Source organism: Xiphophorus maculatus, chromosome 23 (genome assembly GCF_002775205.1).
Source record: "Xiphophorus maculatus strain JP 163 A chromosome 23, X_maculatus-5.0-male, whole genome shotgun sequence".
Taxonomy (NCBI): Eukaryota; Metazoa; Chordata; class Actinopteri; order Cyprinodontiformes; family Poeciliidae; genus Xiphophorus; species Xiphophorus maculatus.
This window is the reverse complement of record NC_036465.1, coordinates 19,579,630-19,594,873: the sequence shown is the minus strand read 5'-3', so window position 1 is coordinate 19,594,873 and position 15,244 is coordinate 19,579,630. Positions and strand designations below refer to the sequence as shown.

Here is a 15,244-nt window from a genome sequence, read left to right as displayed (position 1 = left end):
CATGTCCTGTTAACGCACACTGCAATTATTCAGATTCAAAAGCGCAAGTATATGTAAAAAAAAAAAAAAAAAAAGCGCACAGTAGGCTCGAGTCCTCTTTAAGGATCACACAAAGACTCCGTGATTGCTTCATACAGCCTATCCACCCATTTTTATATCTTACCCTATTTAAAAGTCCGAAATGTTTCTGGAAATATCCGGTAGATTACAGGGGGTGATATCTATCAATTTAAACACGATTTACATAACAACATGGCCCAGATTTATTATGAACCAGCTCCTCCTTTATACATCCCTGTAAAACGCACTCCAATAGTGTCATAATGACATCCGTGATTTAACTTGACTAACTGTAAATATGAGGATTTATTACAAAGTAATAACTATTGTCAGAAAGGCGAAAGCCCCCTAGTGGCTACATATGAGCATTGAATATTTTGTAATGGGTGGTTAGAAAGGGGCTTTTTTATTTATGTCCTTGGAGTTGCAGACCAAAATAAATAAAAGCCATACTAGAATTATATGAGTTGAAGTATATTGCTGTAGCAGAACTTTAAATTTAGGTCAGAAAATAAATCTTCATTCCCGTAAGGATTTAAACAAAGAACCCAACTGTGTATGAGATTGTTTGAATAGCGCAATAAACCTAACTTGCATGTTTTTGGGCTGTAGAAGGAGGCTGAAGTACATGGAGAGAAAGGCTATACATACACATGGACACCCTGCAAAGCTGCAAGGAAACAGAGCTAACTACTGATGAGCACTATATGGTAGTCAGAGTGGTCGAAATTCTAATAAATAGGTTCAAAAAGGCACTGCAAATTAGCAAAGGGGTGAACTGAGCTGGAGCCACGTACTTGAAAAGATTTTTATTATGGTTTCACATACAGCACATTAGGATTTATTATATAATCCACAATGCATATTTCTGATTTTCAATAGTGACAAGTATAACTACATAAAAATGGAAGTGCTTATGATAAGTTCAATAACAAAGAGGAAAGACATCTATATTTACAAAGTGTAGAAAGAATAAACACTGTGCTCAAAAAGTAGTAAGTTATAGCAGTTGAAGCTAATTAAAAATTTAAACACAAATTGTTTGAAGAGATGCACCAATCAATTCGCCACAGATGGTAATTTTCTTTTCTGTTGTAGAACCAAAACTAACAACTCCCACCATTTTCAGCCTCGAAATGTAGTAGACAACTGTATGTATGCACGATTGAGCCTCAACAGAAATCACACAAATTTATAGGACAAATGCTTTGATACTTACATGGTTACACTCTGTTTATAAAATAAGCTGGAGCCATTTTTGTCCCCATTAATGTGTCTTCAGCAAGAAAATCTGAATCAGTCAAAACTGAAACTGGTAGGTCAAACCCATCTGCTTAGCTTTGGTGCTGGGTTGTAAAACAAAATAAAACACATACTGTACAAGTAGATTAGTTTGAAAACATTTTCTGTCAAGGAAGTGAGCTGGTTGGTCTGTTTCAGAAAGTAAAACTAGAACAAAAACACAAGCCATAAAAAAATGTTCTGGAGCCAGGGCCGGCTCAAGGATTCGTGAGGCCTGAAGCAGAGTTTCATTTGGGGGCCCACCTTCAATTCATCATAATGTCCATGCTTGGCTGCTTGGACAGTTTTACCTTCTGCCTTCAACTAGCTTGTATTTCAGTCGACTAGCGAACGAACATTAATTCATTTGACTGTAACATAATGCATTTTCAAAAGTCACTTTACATTGTTAAATAAATAGTAATACAGAGTGCTCATTTAAAAAAAAACTTTTAATTTATATATTTTTTTAAATTTAACATGGTCACCATGTGTAAATTTAATTTGGGTTCCTAAGAAGATTCAATTTTGACTTGTACCTTGAGCTGGCCCAGACTGAGGGAACAAACAACTCTGACATAAAGTTTGAATTGCTACTTATGACTTTTTTTGCTTTTTCTGATGATTTTTTTTTTTTTTTTTTGCATGCATGCATGAATTAGTGCATCGGTAATTACACTTTGATTCACTTATTAGATGTGAGTGAAAGGTGATACAGTTTCTTTATTTTAAAAAAAAAGTTTTCTGACGCATGCTCATGCAACCAAATAACAGAGCCGTCTGTTGAGCTATTCGCCGGGTTCATCCACTTTGCTGCTGGCGTCACAGAGATCTCTACTTTCCATGATGGCGTACGGAAAAGGCGGAACATCACTGCCAGGGAAGTCCAGTTTCTTGGGAATGCTGCAGTTGCTCAAGTCAAGGGTTTTTGCAGCATCACAGCCAAACTCCAGCTTTTTGAGACGAGCTAGACTCTTGATGCTGCCGGGCGGCCTGCCTGGGCTGACTTTATATCCCGCTGCCTTGGTGGTACCCAGGGGTCTCCCTGGGCTGGTTTTGAATCCGGCCGCTCTGGTCGTCCCAAGTGGGCGTCCAGTACTTGTGCGGTACCCAGCCAACTTTGTAGTCCCCGAAGGCCTCCCTCTCCGCCCTGATTTAACAGTACCTTTCTTTTTCTTGGGGCCATCAGGCGCCAGGGCCTCGCCGGCCCCGATTCTCACTGCCTGTGGTTGGAAGTCACCTTGGGTCTCCTGCAGCTGGCATGTCATGGCTTTGTGTATTCCCTGCGGCAAGGGGGTAAGACTGGCGAGGGACAGCTGCAAACCAGGGTTTGCCGGAGAGGCATAAAACTTGTTGGAGTGGGTGCTGCATAAATCAAAGTGGCTGGCTGGGTGGCAGTCCTCTGCCAGCCCACCAATACAGAAGTCACTGGTGCTGCTGCTCAATCGGTGCATCATTTTTCTGTCGGGGTGGAGAGAAGTGGAAATAAGGAGGAGAACATGTGGCAAGTACAAACTGAAGCAGCTTACTTTGATGAAGCACACAGGCCTTCTTTTCAGGTTGCAACACAAAACATTAAGGATGAAAAACAAAAAGCAAAGCCAGAGTTTCTAAAACTGTAACTTGTTCCAAATCAGATCATCGTTGCAATCAAAGCTTAGCCACTGGTAACACATAAACGGATCAGCTCGTACCTCATTTATTGTTGGGTGTTGTGTTGGAACGGGTTAATTCTGTCTCGTAAAGGTTTGTCCCCTCTGGAAGCAGCAGCATCATCTTTGTGCGGGCGCTGCGCACCCTACGCCCCCGGTGCTCTGACCAGAGCTCCGTCCGGAAACCACCCCGCTCTTTGTAGTTTATTTATGGCCTGGTTAATCCTTGCTGAGGAGGGTTAGATGGGACCGGCAGCCATTTTTGACCCGAAAAAAAAAAATTAATAAAACGGCATTAACCGAGCACGCATGCGCAAAGGCGGGTCTACAAGACGTAGAGGGGGTCAGAGTGACGTAGTGAGGCTCAGATCAAACATAACTAATATCTTTCTAACTGTTGCAGAGCAACTAGATTGATATTAACCTCATGACCATTTTCATATTTCATCATATTAACAAAAAGTTAGGCGTATTTTATTGCAATTTTAAACAGTTTCCAACATGTTTATATTTAAGAAATCATACAATATTTATACTTAAATAAATTGGTGTTCTGTTAACTAGATTTGAACATGTAAAGACATACATTTTGGGCTATGCTTCTTTCAAACTAATTCAATTTTATGACAAGCATCTGTGAACAAAAATTTTATATAGGTCCCGACTCTGATAACTCTGGTTTCATGTTTTGCGCTGGATGGTGAACCTCTTCCGAGTCATTTAGGCTTTTGAAAACTCTAATCGACCATATTTCAAGATTATCCTACTTATAGCTCAATCCATCTTTCGTTTTAGTCTGATCAGCTTTTCTATTGTTGCTCCAGCAACCCCACAGAATGCTGTTGCCACCACGCTTTACAATGGGGACGATGTGTTCAGGGAGATGTGCCCCTTGCCCAAGCAAGACTTTTTTCCCCTCCTTGATATTACTCCACAAAAGCCAGATTTGTGGATAGTTGTTTGTGTTCATACTCTCACTAAAGAGTGCTCCTCCGGAGTTACAAAAGCCCCTAGTTTGCCTCTCTGATTAGATGACAGTTTAGATAGGCCGCCGTCTTTGGGTTGAACAGTGCCATATTAAAACCTTGGAGAAACGGTTTTACTCCTCAACTGTGATTTAAATGTCACTTTACCCCTGACCTGTTCACAGAAACGTTGGATTCACATCTAGATTTTTATTACACATGGATGTATCTACTGATCTGTTAAATTTGTGTTTCAGACTAAAGAGACATTGATTAAATATGCCAGACAATTTTCAGATTTCCATTAGCAAACTCTCATATTCAAGTATTGTTTTGTATTTTTCTGCCACATAAAATCAGAATACATTAATGTTTGTGGTTCTAACAAATTTCAAGTCTGAGCCGAAGTGAATACTTTTACAAGGTACTGTCCATCCTTATAGGGCAAAGACAAAAGTCAGTTTTTTGTAGTTTTTATTAACATCTATAAGAATTTAAGCACAAACACCGGATTTAAGGAGTAACCGCAGTGCTAGGACAAATAGCAATATTTATGTTTGGGTTTGCAAAATTAAGTCCACAGGACTTAAGTCTCCCTGATGAGCTGGGTCAGTTTCTGGATCTTTGTCTTAGTGGACATGTCCACATATTTGTCTCCAATGCTGACAATCATGCCTCCCAGGATCGAAGGATCTGACTGTAAATAGAAAATGAGTTAAAAATTACAGACAACACAAATATACTGATGCAGCCCGATATGTTTTTCTACCCCGGCTAATTGCTTTAATGTATGTTTAACAAAAAAAACTGTACCTTGGTTTCCAGCTTAATAGTTTCCCCCTTCTGAAGAAAGCCATTGAGGGCCACTTTCAGTTCAGCAAGACTAGATTTATCCAAAGGCTGAAACAAAAATTAGTTACAGTATCATTTATCAAAGACCACATGTACAACACTAACAATACCAGTGATGAATAAAGTCACTAGGTCTCTGTGGAAAAACACATTTCCTACCTGAGCAGTGGTGACGGAGCAGATGACCTCTCCACGGTGTGCACTCATCATTTTCCCAAACGCAGAGATAACGTCCCCAGTTAGAGTGAGACGACCATTATCAGCCAAGACATCTAAAAGAAATGAACCAAACATGCAAGAACAAAGTTTACTCAGAAAAAAAAAGCACATAATTCATACATTATCATATGTAGTTTAAGCTTATTGTGTTTTATAACTATCTCTGTATTTTAGTTCAAGAGCCGGTTATACTTCTCTTATGTTAATAACAGACAAGGTTGAGTTATAATGCAGAGGAAAATATGTTGCGGAGACTAACAGAAGAAATCTATCATGTATTCCACTAACATGTTTCAACTCACAAGACAAAAATACAGGCAAGGCAATAATAAGTACCAATAGAAATAACTGGTGTCACTATCTGGGTCCAAAATGAACACATTCATCCTCTGATTAACTACAGAGGAGGCTACAAATGTATTTGTAAATGATTTTCATGAGCATATTGAATCAGTAACAGTAATTATAATTGACAATATTTTTTGTTTGCACACATTTTTTCAATTCAATTTAAATTGATTAAACTTTTTAAAATAGGGTACAACTGTTCTTCACCAAGTTGCCGTGCACAAGTGTGTATTTATTTATATAAAATTACAGATGTTTTTTTTTTAATACAAAAAAACAGTGTTTAGTAGCAGCCCTAATCTGGGCCTAAAGTCTGCACTTGCACATCTAACATTCTTGTCAATTGTCAAATTTACTCTCTTGCAGCTCAGTTAAAAGTTTTAATGATCACCGTGGTCTAATGAGCAAACTTAAACTAATGCAGTGACAACATGGTGGTTAAAACAAGAGCTCTGCACTCACTGATGAGGTTGACAGTGATTGGGGAAACATTGGCCTTTGCCAGGGCATCGTGGAAAGTCTTCTGCTTGATGCTGCGCTTGACATGAGGATTCATTACAATACCAGACATCTTAGGGTCCTTGATCAGGTCCTAAGAAAACAAGGCAGAAAAAAACAATAATGTTGAATTAAATTAAGTTACGGCAGTACTATATTTTGTAATTTCACACCAAGTCATTGGTATTATGCAAAAACTTTGTAATTTTGGTCCTATTTAAAGAAAAGAAAAACTGCATCCGATTTTAAAAAGAAATTGTTAAAAAGTAGTGCTACCTTTACTTACTGCTGCTTACATACAGAAAAACAAAAAAACTACTAAACTCTGGTTTTGGGCATGAATAAATTAAGATGTACTCACCAGCAAATGCATCATTTACAAGAGCTGTGATTTTAAGAATCCTGCTTCATAAGGATTCCCAACATCCTTATAAAGCAGGAACACGGGGAGAACTTGTCTCACTTTGATGTAATGCAACTCTTGTTTTCCTGTTTCTCTTTATTATTTTTATTCTGGTTGCACATTTTGTCACCACGCTTCTTCTCCTGGATACTTTGTGCTATTTCTACCATTCAACTTTTACACTATTCAGCTTGCTCTCCTAATGCCGGCTATATCTTTTGGTATTCATAACCTTCATACTTTTGATGATATTCAGCTTTTTATGAATTTTTCACCCCATGGGGGAAACAGCTGTCGCAGAATTGAGAATTATAATATAAAATGTCGTGTTTCACAGTGGATGTTTCAGGTCCTGCCTATTAATTTCAATGAATCATCCAGTTTCAGGGCTGTCATGGAGGACACAAGGCAGTGGTCATTTTGAAGTTGGGCAGTTTAACAGCTTTTATGCTGTTTAACACCTGGGAATAATTTGAGCTTTTGACATCGCCTTTTTTCGTACTGCATGTAGCATGTTTTTTGTAGTCACTGTGCTAAACGATGTCTGCAAACAAATGTTGATATCTCAGGAACCATAAAAGGTATGGATTTCATTCACCCACCGTTTTTATCAGAATGACTAGCGGAACGTTTCTGTCCTTTTCCAATGTTAGGCTTTACCTGAGTTTATTTTTTTTAACATTGCATAGGCTATATTACTTCTAATACTGTTTCAGTGGACTTTTTGCATTGTTCAAAAGCTTTTTACTCCTCTTCAACAGTTTTCCTGTTATAATAATCCCATTTAGGCACTTTGCAGGAATATAAGTTGTTCTGGTGCTTCTGTCTATTTCTTGCATTTCTGCAAGTGTTCAGCAGTTGACTTCAAACGTTTTGGCATTTTCAACAAAAGCATCCAGCATTCACACTTGCATTTTCAAAGGAAATGCACACTTTCTAGTTTTTGTCGTTTATGGGCTAGAAATTATGAAAAATATAGGGGTTCCAGTTGGAACAGTGAATTTAAATCAGGATGTTTTAGGTGGTGGACTAATAATATGATTTAAATATCATGTATCTATTTGAACTGAGCTTAGAATTAATTCTTGCAAAGAATGAAATGAGCACTGCACAACTTACAGAAACTTTGCCCAGCTCCTGCTCCACTTGGTCCAGTTTGTTCTGCTTACTGGCCGCAGAGAACAGAGCTGTGGCATAGCGGCCCTCCACTCCATAGACTTGGATGGGAGGCTAGAAATAAAGATATAGCATACAATAAACAATTCCAATATGCAGCTGTCCGTCGATGATAATAATTAGGGCAATGTTGTTAATGATCGATCGGCGCAAGTCTAACTCATTTACCTTAACCAGTTTAGCTGCTGGTCTAATAACAGACGTGCTGAACCGGCGAGCCTGGTGGGGAAAAAAATAACCACTGAGCCGTAAACAAAATGAAATGACTACAGAGCAAGCTAAATCTGATTTTGAAGCCTTCTACGCGGTTTACGTTACGGACAGCTAGCTGCAAAGCTAACACATTAGCAGTCATTCAAGTGCACTAACTTGTAAACATTTTGTGAGTATTTAGCGACAACCACTAACAAAAAAATATATATATAATGTACAGGGCATACAGTTAAGCTTGGTTAATATCGCTTGGGACTAAGGTAAAATCCTGCAGATGACGAAAAAAGTGTCAATGTCTTACCTGCTGTCCTAGCATGTGTGCTGCCATTTTCTCCTACAGCTGTCCAGAGTAGAACGAGCGACTGCGCATGTGTAGCTGAGAAGGAGCCGTCTTCTTCTTCTTGTTTTGTTTTATGGCGGCTGGCAGACCAACTGTCATGGTGCATTACCGCCACCAACTGAACTGGAATGTGGACAAGCGATAAAACAGGAAGAAAAACTAATGATGAAATCAACTTAATAATTCAACTTCATATTAATAAACTAAATAATCTCTACTAAGTTTGTATTAAAAAAATAACTTAATTAGACCTTTCGTCCCTCTACGAAAGGTCTAATTAAGTCTTTATTACTTTACTGACATCACGATCAGAAATTTTATCAATTGTAAATTTAATATTCATTTTTGGAACTACCTTCTTTTTGATTTATAAGCAATAATTTTATAAAAATATATATACTGAATCGTTTCAGGGAAAGTATATTTAGGGGCAGTGTTTCAATGGGAAATAGTTTTTGACAGATAGAGATGCTCAAAGTCGAGCAAAAGTGTTCTAAATCATATCATTTTGGAAATACCACTCCCCAAACATTATTATTATTATTATTATTATTATTATTATTATTATTATTGTTGTTGTTGTTGTTGTTGTTGTTGTTGTTATTATTATTATTATTATTATTATTATTATAAGTTTAATTAAGGACAGCGTTTGAACAAATATTCAAAATGCTTTAAAATTAAAGCAAATATTATTCAAACCACAGATGCAGGTGGTGCTAACATTAAAAAAAAGTAAGACCAGTCTGGCAATATGACATTGGCTAAAAAAGGTATATATCATGATCCAACCTAAAGAAAGTCCAAAAACTTAAGTCATTGAAATATTTCAGTGTATAAGCTATTACAGTAATTTCTAAGGTTTTGGGACTCCACTGAATTACAATGAGAGCCAACATTTACTAATGGAGAGACCTACCGAATTGACTCCAGGAGCACATCAACGACTCATCCAGGTGGCAACAAGTAAACCTAGGACAAGATCTAAAGGCACTGTGCCTCACAGGCCTCAGTTAAGGGCAAGGTTCATGCCTCAACAATAAGACTGGGCAAAAATGACATTCTTAGGAAAGCTCCAATTTCACTGATGACAAAAGAATCATCCCACAAAAGCCCCTTCTTCCACCCGCCCACCCCCAAAAGAAAGACAGAAAAAAAAAACATCTTAATGACCCCCAAGTTACAGAAGCCTCTGTAGAGCGACGAAAGAAAAATCTTTACAAACAATTTACAGAAAAATATAAATACCGTCCAATGTTTCAACTTCACAATATTTGACCGCTTTTCCCTCCCCGGCGTGTAAATGGTGCGGACCCACATGTACTGAGAGACTTGTAATGTCTGTTGATATTTACATGATAAAATAGTGTTATTTTTTATAATCCAAACAGAGAATATAGTTCAGTGTGTAATTTAATATAACTATTCACACCTTTAACATTTTTTAAATTATTCTTAAACTAAGACACTGCTTTGATCCACGCTGGGCGCGGTGACATCATTAAAAAAAAAATAATACGCGTTGATCTGCAGTGTCGCTTTCCGATCAAGGTAAGCAAAGGTGAGCTTCTTGGTTATTTTTTGTGATAACGGACAGCACTGTTAGTACATGTAAATATAAAAAAACAACAACATCTGTATTAACCAGCTGCAGGAACGGGGGAACCACTCCCATCCCAGTCCTCCTCCATCACCACCACCACCTGCTGGGAGACGCAGAGCAGTCACAACATACCTACCTACCGGGTTTCCTGCGGGCTTAAAGCTGGTCGGCTTGCAGGTTGACAAGCATGGATGACAAATCCTTCACCAAGGAGGTGGATGGCTGGATCGAACAGCTGAATGAATGCAAACAGCTAACAGAGAACCAGGTTAAACTCCTGTGTGAGAAGGTAAACACTGCTCATGTTTAATGGCTAGCGGACAGCTAGCTGGCACGTCTTCTGAATATCCGACTTAGAAGGGGATATTTTCCGCAACAGCAGAAACCATTTGACCGCAGCCTCCATGTTCGAGAGATGCTACTCGAATATGAAGAAATGCCTTCATTTGTTTTGCATACTGGTTCCTTCACCAAACGCTCTGGCAGACTCGGGGAATAACCTGCTGCACGATCCGAAAGATGACAACAGCTATTGGTTTCTCCAGATCTTGTTCATAATACCTATAATTCCACCATTGGTGAATTTTGATGTGGGCCATAGACAATTGCCCGGGGCAGCATGAGCACGAAATAAATAAATTAATTTAAAAAATCAGTTGCACCTTCAACAAGTTTTCTATTGCTTTTATATACATGCAGTGGGGAGATGGTACTTCTTGGTGTTTCGGGAAGCTAGGAAAATTATTTTTGCCAGGCTGTAATGCATTTTATCATGCTCCAGATTCTTAGATAATTTCCTACATTTTAAGTGCCTGGAAGGCAGCAGAAGGAGGGGCTTGTCCAAGGTGCAAGTTAGAGAATCTTGCTAAACAGGAGACCTGTCACCTGGATAATTATAATTATAATAATGTCACTAAGAATATAAAATAATTACCAGTACAGTTTTGTTGGAGTTTTCACATAAATGTCTTTGATTTAAAGAATGTTGCACTTGTTTATTGTGACTTAAAACAAATTTAGAGTCATTGATGGCTCTCCTTTAGCTTCCATGTCATTCCTGTCCATTTTTCTTTCTCAATTAAAATATTTAGAAACTGCCAATTTTCTCTTTCTCTTTCATCTTATGTCTCAAGTAAGGTTACAAGTTCTTTGTCACTACCTGCTATCCACATGTAAAGTATATCACTGGTTTCTGTGGAGGTACCAGTATGATCTTGAGTTTCTCTCGGCTCTTTGTTCCAGGCCAAAGAAATTCTTACAAAGGAGTCCAATGTACAGGAGGTGAGATGTCCGGTGACCGTCTGTGGAGATGTCCACGGGCAGTTTCATGACCTCATGGAGCTGTTCAAGATTGGAGGGAAGTCTCCAGACACCAACTACCTCTTCATGGGAGACTATGTTGACAGAGGCTACTACTCTGTGGAGACAGTAACACTGCTGGTTTCTTTAAAGGTTAAACTTCTAACATTAATGCATATTTAAAGCCTAGTTGCTATAAATGTATTCATTTTTTTTCTTCAATTGTGAGCCTTTGTGTTCAATATTTTAATGTTATTGGAGAAACTGGTTCTGAACGCTGGGAATATGAGTCTGCAAATTAATCTTGTCATAAAAAAATTTCTATGAACCCTTTGAAAGTGCATTATTTTCTGTTTGAATAGGTACGATTTCCTGAAAGAATCACAATTCTCAGAGGGAACCATGAGAGTAGACAGATCACGCAAGTGTATGGTTTCTATGATGAGTGCCTAAGGAAGTATGGAAACGCTAATGTCTGGAAGTACTTCACAGACCTTTTTGACTATCTGCCCCTCACCGCACTAGTAGATAACCAGGTAACATGTGAACGTGGAGTACTGTAGAGGAGAGTACTCAGAGTTATGCAACAACCAAAAATAAAGACTCATGTATTTACTTTTCTGTCTTTTAAGATTTTCTGCCTTCATGGAGGATTGTCCCCCTCTATAGACACACTGGAGCACATCAGAGCGCTGGATCGGTTACAGGAGGTTCCTCATGAGGTACACTCACCCCATAGCAATTTAAACCATCGGCTGGCATAATGTAATTTCTATATCAGCTGTATTTGTAAAGACAAATGGCAGGAAATAAACAAATTCAGTTGTGCATGTAGCATTGGCACTTGGCTAGGGGATGTGTTGATACTGCCGTCTCTGGTGATCCAGAATTATCCTAGACTTTGTTTTGGAGTGCGCATTGGACACGTATTACCTCTGAGTTATCTCAGAGGAAAAGTTTGCCAACCACTAATCAATCTTCCTTGGCTATTTCACTCCTCGGACTTAAATCCCGAAGAAATCCTGAGGAGTTGAAGGAGAAAAACCAAAAGAGAGAGCCCAGCATGCTGGTCCATCTCAAGCTCTAAAATCCACTTCCAATTGTTAATAGTCATTGTCTTGCAAATTGAAATGGATGAATTACATTGTCAGCATGTCGTCAACGTCTACAAAGGTTTCATAAAAGAACAATTCATTTGATTCAAATATATGCAAGTAGTGGAACATCCAAAAAGAGGCTGGGCACTGTCCCCAGATGTCCAACATTGGACACCATTGCTCTGGGGATAGTATGTAGAGAGGAGTAGTGTTTCTGTAGGTTCAAAACTAATGTTATAGAGTAGAGAGTGATGTATATGTACGTATAAAGTCAGGGATGTTTCACCAACACTGACACTTTGCTCCATGTCTTAGGGTCCTATGTGTGACCTGTTATGGTCTGACCCAGATGACCGTGGTGGCTGGGGAATCTCACCTCGTGGTGCCGGCTATACATTTGGCCAGGATATATCTGAGACTTTCAACCATGCAAACGGCTTAACTTTAGTTTCAAGAGCCCACCAGCTGGTGATGGAGGTACTGTGACTTTCACTGCTCACTGAATAATAAGAAACGGGTTCTAAATGACTGATGCTGTTCTTTAGACATAAATACCATGAGATTCTCTTCATACAACACGTGCATTAATCTGAAATTCAACCCCAACTGGTTAAGCAGGCCTTTGCGTTCGCTTTATTGGGAAACATAAATATGTTTGAATAGTTTTTAGCTCCTAGTCATGTTCCAGATGCTTACAGATAATCATGCCCATATCTAAACAACCATGGAAACAGGATTGCATCTTAAACACCATTTATGGCCCCAACAGTTAGTAACACTTAGTTTATCTCTTGATCCAGGGTTTTAATTGGTGCCACGACCGCAACGTAGTGACAATTTTCAGTGCACCAAATTACTGTTATCGTTGTGGGAACCAGGCAGCAATCATGGAGCTCGATGATACCCTGAAGTACTCCTTGTAAGTGCAGTTTCTCTTCTCTAAATCCAAATATTCTAGTGGGACTCTGCTGTTTTGTAAATGCAAAATACATTCATAAATGATGATTAGGTCTGATGTATCCTTTAGCCTCCAGTTTGACCCTGCGCCTCGCAGAGGAGAGCCCCATGTGACGAGGCGCACACCGGACTACTTCCTGTAAACAACACGATGAGAGGTTGCACAGAGGCTGAAGAAAAGGAGACTGTGGTGGTACACAGGCTTTGTGCCATGATATTGACTTTCACACACAACGTTTTCTTAATTTTTACCTGTCTGTGCATGAATTAAGTGCTTGGAATGATTGCCACTCTTTACTGTACTGTTACACTACCTGCTGGTATGTCAGGAAATAAAAAATATTACTGATGACGAGTTAGACTGTTTGACCAAATAAGGTCTTTAAACTGCATCCTGTATTTGGCATGACCTCATATCCAAGTGAAAGCATTATAGGTATTATTTTGTAGCCAAAGTACAACAGCATATTCTGGAAGTAGAATAATGAGGCTAAAAGCCAGAATTGTGTATGGTCTATTAACACTTTTGTATTTGCTTTCTTTTTTTCTTTTTGCTGCATTGCATTGGAAGAATGTTCTTTTTATACTGTTTTAAGTAGTTCTGCTTCTGTTATCACAATGTATTTATTTAAACCTGCATTACTGCTGCAAACGATCTTACTTGTGTAGTATAACTTAATGTTTTTCAGCCAGAACTATCTAAAATAAAGAGTTTGGCATTCCCTCTCTCCCTCAACAGTTATGGTGCATTCGCTTTCTGTTCAGAGGTCAGATGTTTCAAGTTCACAGTTGGGAAAATCAACAACAGAGGTCTCAGTATCAAGTATAGCTGCTGGACATACAGTAAAAAAATGTAATGAAAGTTGCACATGTAATTATTTATGAACACTTCAAACATTTTTTTTGTCATTAGACAAAACAGACATATAACTTTATGACACCCAAATGTGAACATGTTCTTTTGATGTTTGAACACATGAAATGGAGATAAATGAATCATTGTTTTGTATTTCTAATTAGCAGACTACTTACTACAACTTGGAGCAAGTTTCACTGGCTTTCCAACTTGCAATTGGAACCTGTACAACTTTGTGTAATGTTGATGTTTTATGCTTGTTAAAGAAACATTTTAATTACTCTGATCTACAAGTATATTTGATGTGGACTGATAAGTATACCTAAATATTTCAGAATTGTAGAGTTTATAGATTTTTCTTGAGGGTAATAACTATAAATGCATCCAGACATCACTATCCCTGCTCTACCCAATCTCTTATTCTTGTAACAGTATTCTTTAGACAGAGAAAAAATGTTGGGTTCCTTCCCTTCCTGTCCAATTGAATGTATTCAACTGAGACATTCTTATCCTAATTTACATTTACATCAAAGATAATACATCAAAATATCCCAAAACAAATTTTGCAATTGTTTATTTGCAATCAAACACATGTTAAATGAGAAAATATTTACATTTGTAAGTGGATCTGCTGTTTCTACTCGTTGTTCTCGACGTATGCCCAGATAAATCTCGGTCAAAATTAGAGTCACCACCTCAGAGTCACCACTAGATGGAGACAGAGTTCTTATTGTATTTCGCTGAAAACCATGAGATCATCGCGGTGATAGCCGGATTGTAAGACAAACTAGTTGATTTTATTGATTTTTACAACATATTTTGTCTATCTTTTGTACTTTGCATAAAATCAACACGAATCTTTTTTATTGTCATTACTTTTATTGTTTCCATTATACATTTTAATTGAACTATTATTTATGTTCTGAACTAAAATGGCGTTTATTGTAGGATTTATCGCCTTAGCAGTGGTGTTCGCACATTTCTGCAATTTTCTCGCACAAGTGTGTAGATTGTATAAAGTTTTAACGCATTAATGATTTACTGCCTTGAAAATAAATTTCGCAGCAAAGCTGCAGATTTTAGCTAAAGTTGATGTCTACAAAATAAAACGCTTGGCGTCAAAAACTGAGTGAACTGAGGGATTCTTGGTCACATAATATTTTCTTTAAATATCGCATTTCATTTAAAAGGAGGGGGCGTTCATTCCTTTTCTTCAAGACGCCTGTTTTTGGAGCATATATAAGTGTGTTTTGCCGTGTGGACGGAGGCAGGACTTTTATTTTCCCGGGGAGCGTTTCCGGGCTGTGGGGAACGCTCCGTGTTGTTTGCTGTACCGACGCTGCTGCATGTAAAATTAGCTGGCTGCAGCCAGTTAGGGCCACCCTCTCTCTCTCTCTCTCTCTCTCACACACACACACACACACA

The 15,244-nt window shown here is 38.3% G+C and overlaps 3 protein-coding genes across 4 annotated transcripts; 1 reads left to right on the top strand and 2 right to left on the bottom strand.

The window, feature by feature from the left end:
* Nucleotides 1-854: 854 nt before the first annotated feature.
* LOC102224293 (UPF0461 protein C5orf24 homolog) lies at nucleotides 855-4,413 on the bottom strand. Its single transcript, XM_005795350.2, has 2 exons — nucleotides 3,036-4,413; nucleotides 855-2,802 (listed from the first exon to the last, which is right to left on the bottom strand). Exons 1-2 carry the CDS (start codon nucleotides 3,038-3,040, stop codon nucleotides 2,130-2,132), a joined length of 678 nt encoding a protein of 225 aa, XP_005795407.1. The 5' UTR covers nucleotides 3,041-4,413; the 3' UTR covers nucleotides 855-2,129.
* Nucleotides 4,414-4,415: 2 nt separating this feature from the next.
* On the bottom strand, nucleotides 4,416-8,074 carry atp5po (ATP synthase peripheral stalk subunit OSCP). Its single transcript, XM_005795349.2, has 7 exons — nucleotides 7,969-8,074; nucleotides 7,623-7,673; nucleotides 7,398-7,508; nucleotides 5,840-5,969; nucleotides 4,970-5,082; nucleotides 4,772-4,858; nucleotides 4,416-4,655 (listed from the first exon to the last, which is right to left on the bottom strand). The coding sequence occupies exons 1-7, from the start codon at nucleotides 7,993-7,995 to the stop codon at nucleotides 4,545-4,547; spliced, it is 630 nt and encodes a 209-aa protein (XP_005795406.1). The 5' UTR covers nucleotides 7,996-8,074; the 3' UTR covers nucleotides 4,416-4,544.
* Nucleotides 8,075-9,478: 1,404 nt separating this feature from the next.
* Nucleotides 9,479-13,699, top strand: LOC102223777 (serine/threonine-protein phosphatase 2A catalytic subunit beta isoform). 2 transcript variants are annotated; one of them, XM_005795348.3, is made up of 8 exons: nucleotides 9,479-9,558; nucleotides 9,656-9,899; nucleotides 10,853-11,062; nucleotides 11,272-11,445; nucleotides 11,542-11,631; nucleotides 12,322-12,483; nucleotides 12,807-12,925; nucleotides 13,034-13,699. In XM_005795348.3, the coding sequence occupies exons 2-8, from the start codon at nucleotides 9,798-9,800 to the stop codon at nucleotides 13,104-13,106; spliced, it is 930 nt and encodes a 309-aa protein (XP_005795405.1). In that variant the 5' UTR covers nucleotides 9,479-9,558; nucleotides 9,656-9,797; the 3' UTR covers nucleotides 13,107-13,699. The 2 variants fall into 2 exon arrangements, with proteins under 2 accessions (XP_005795405.1, XP_014325542.1); XM_014470056.2 differs by having other exon boundaries at nucleotides 9,502-9,568.
* The last annotated feature ends 1,545 nt before the right edge of the window (nucleotides 13,700-15,244 follow it).

Coding starts and splice junctions, on each gene's coding strand:
- LOC102223777 (XM_005795348.3), top strand. CDS start 9,798: ATGGATGACAAATCCTTCACCAAGGAGGTGGATGGCTGGATCGAACAG. Junction 9,900..10,852: donor TTAAACTCCTGTGTGAGAAG/GTAAACACTGCT, acceptor TCTTTGTTCCAG/GCCAAAGAAATTCTTACAAA. Junction 11,063..11,271: donor CACTGCTGGTTTCTTTAAAG/GTTAAACTTCTA, acceptor CTGTTTGAATAG/GTACGATTTCCTGAAAGAAT.
- atp5po (XM_005795349.2), bottom strand. CDS start 7,995: ATGGCAGCACACATGCTAGGACAGCAG. Junction 7,674..7,968: donor CACACATGCTAGGACAGCAG/GTAAGACATTGA, acceptor TTTCCCCACCAG/GCTCGCCGGTTCAGCACGTC. Junction 5,083..5,839: donor AATCACTGTCAACCTCATCA/GTGAGTGCAGAG, acceptor CATTTCTTTTAG/ATGTCTTGGCTGATAATGGT.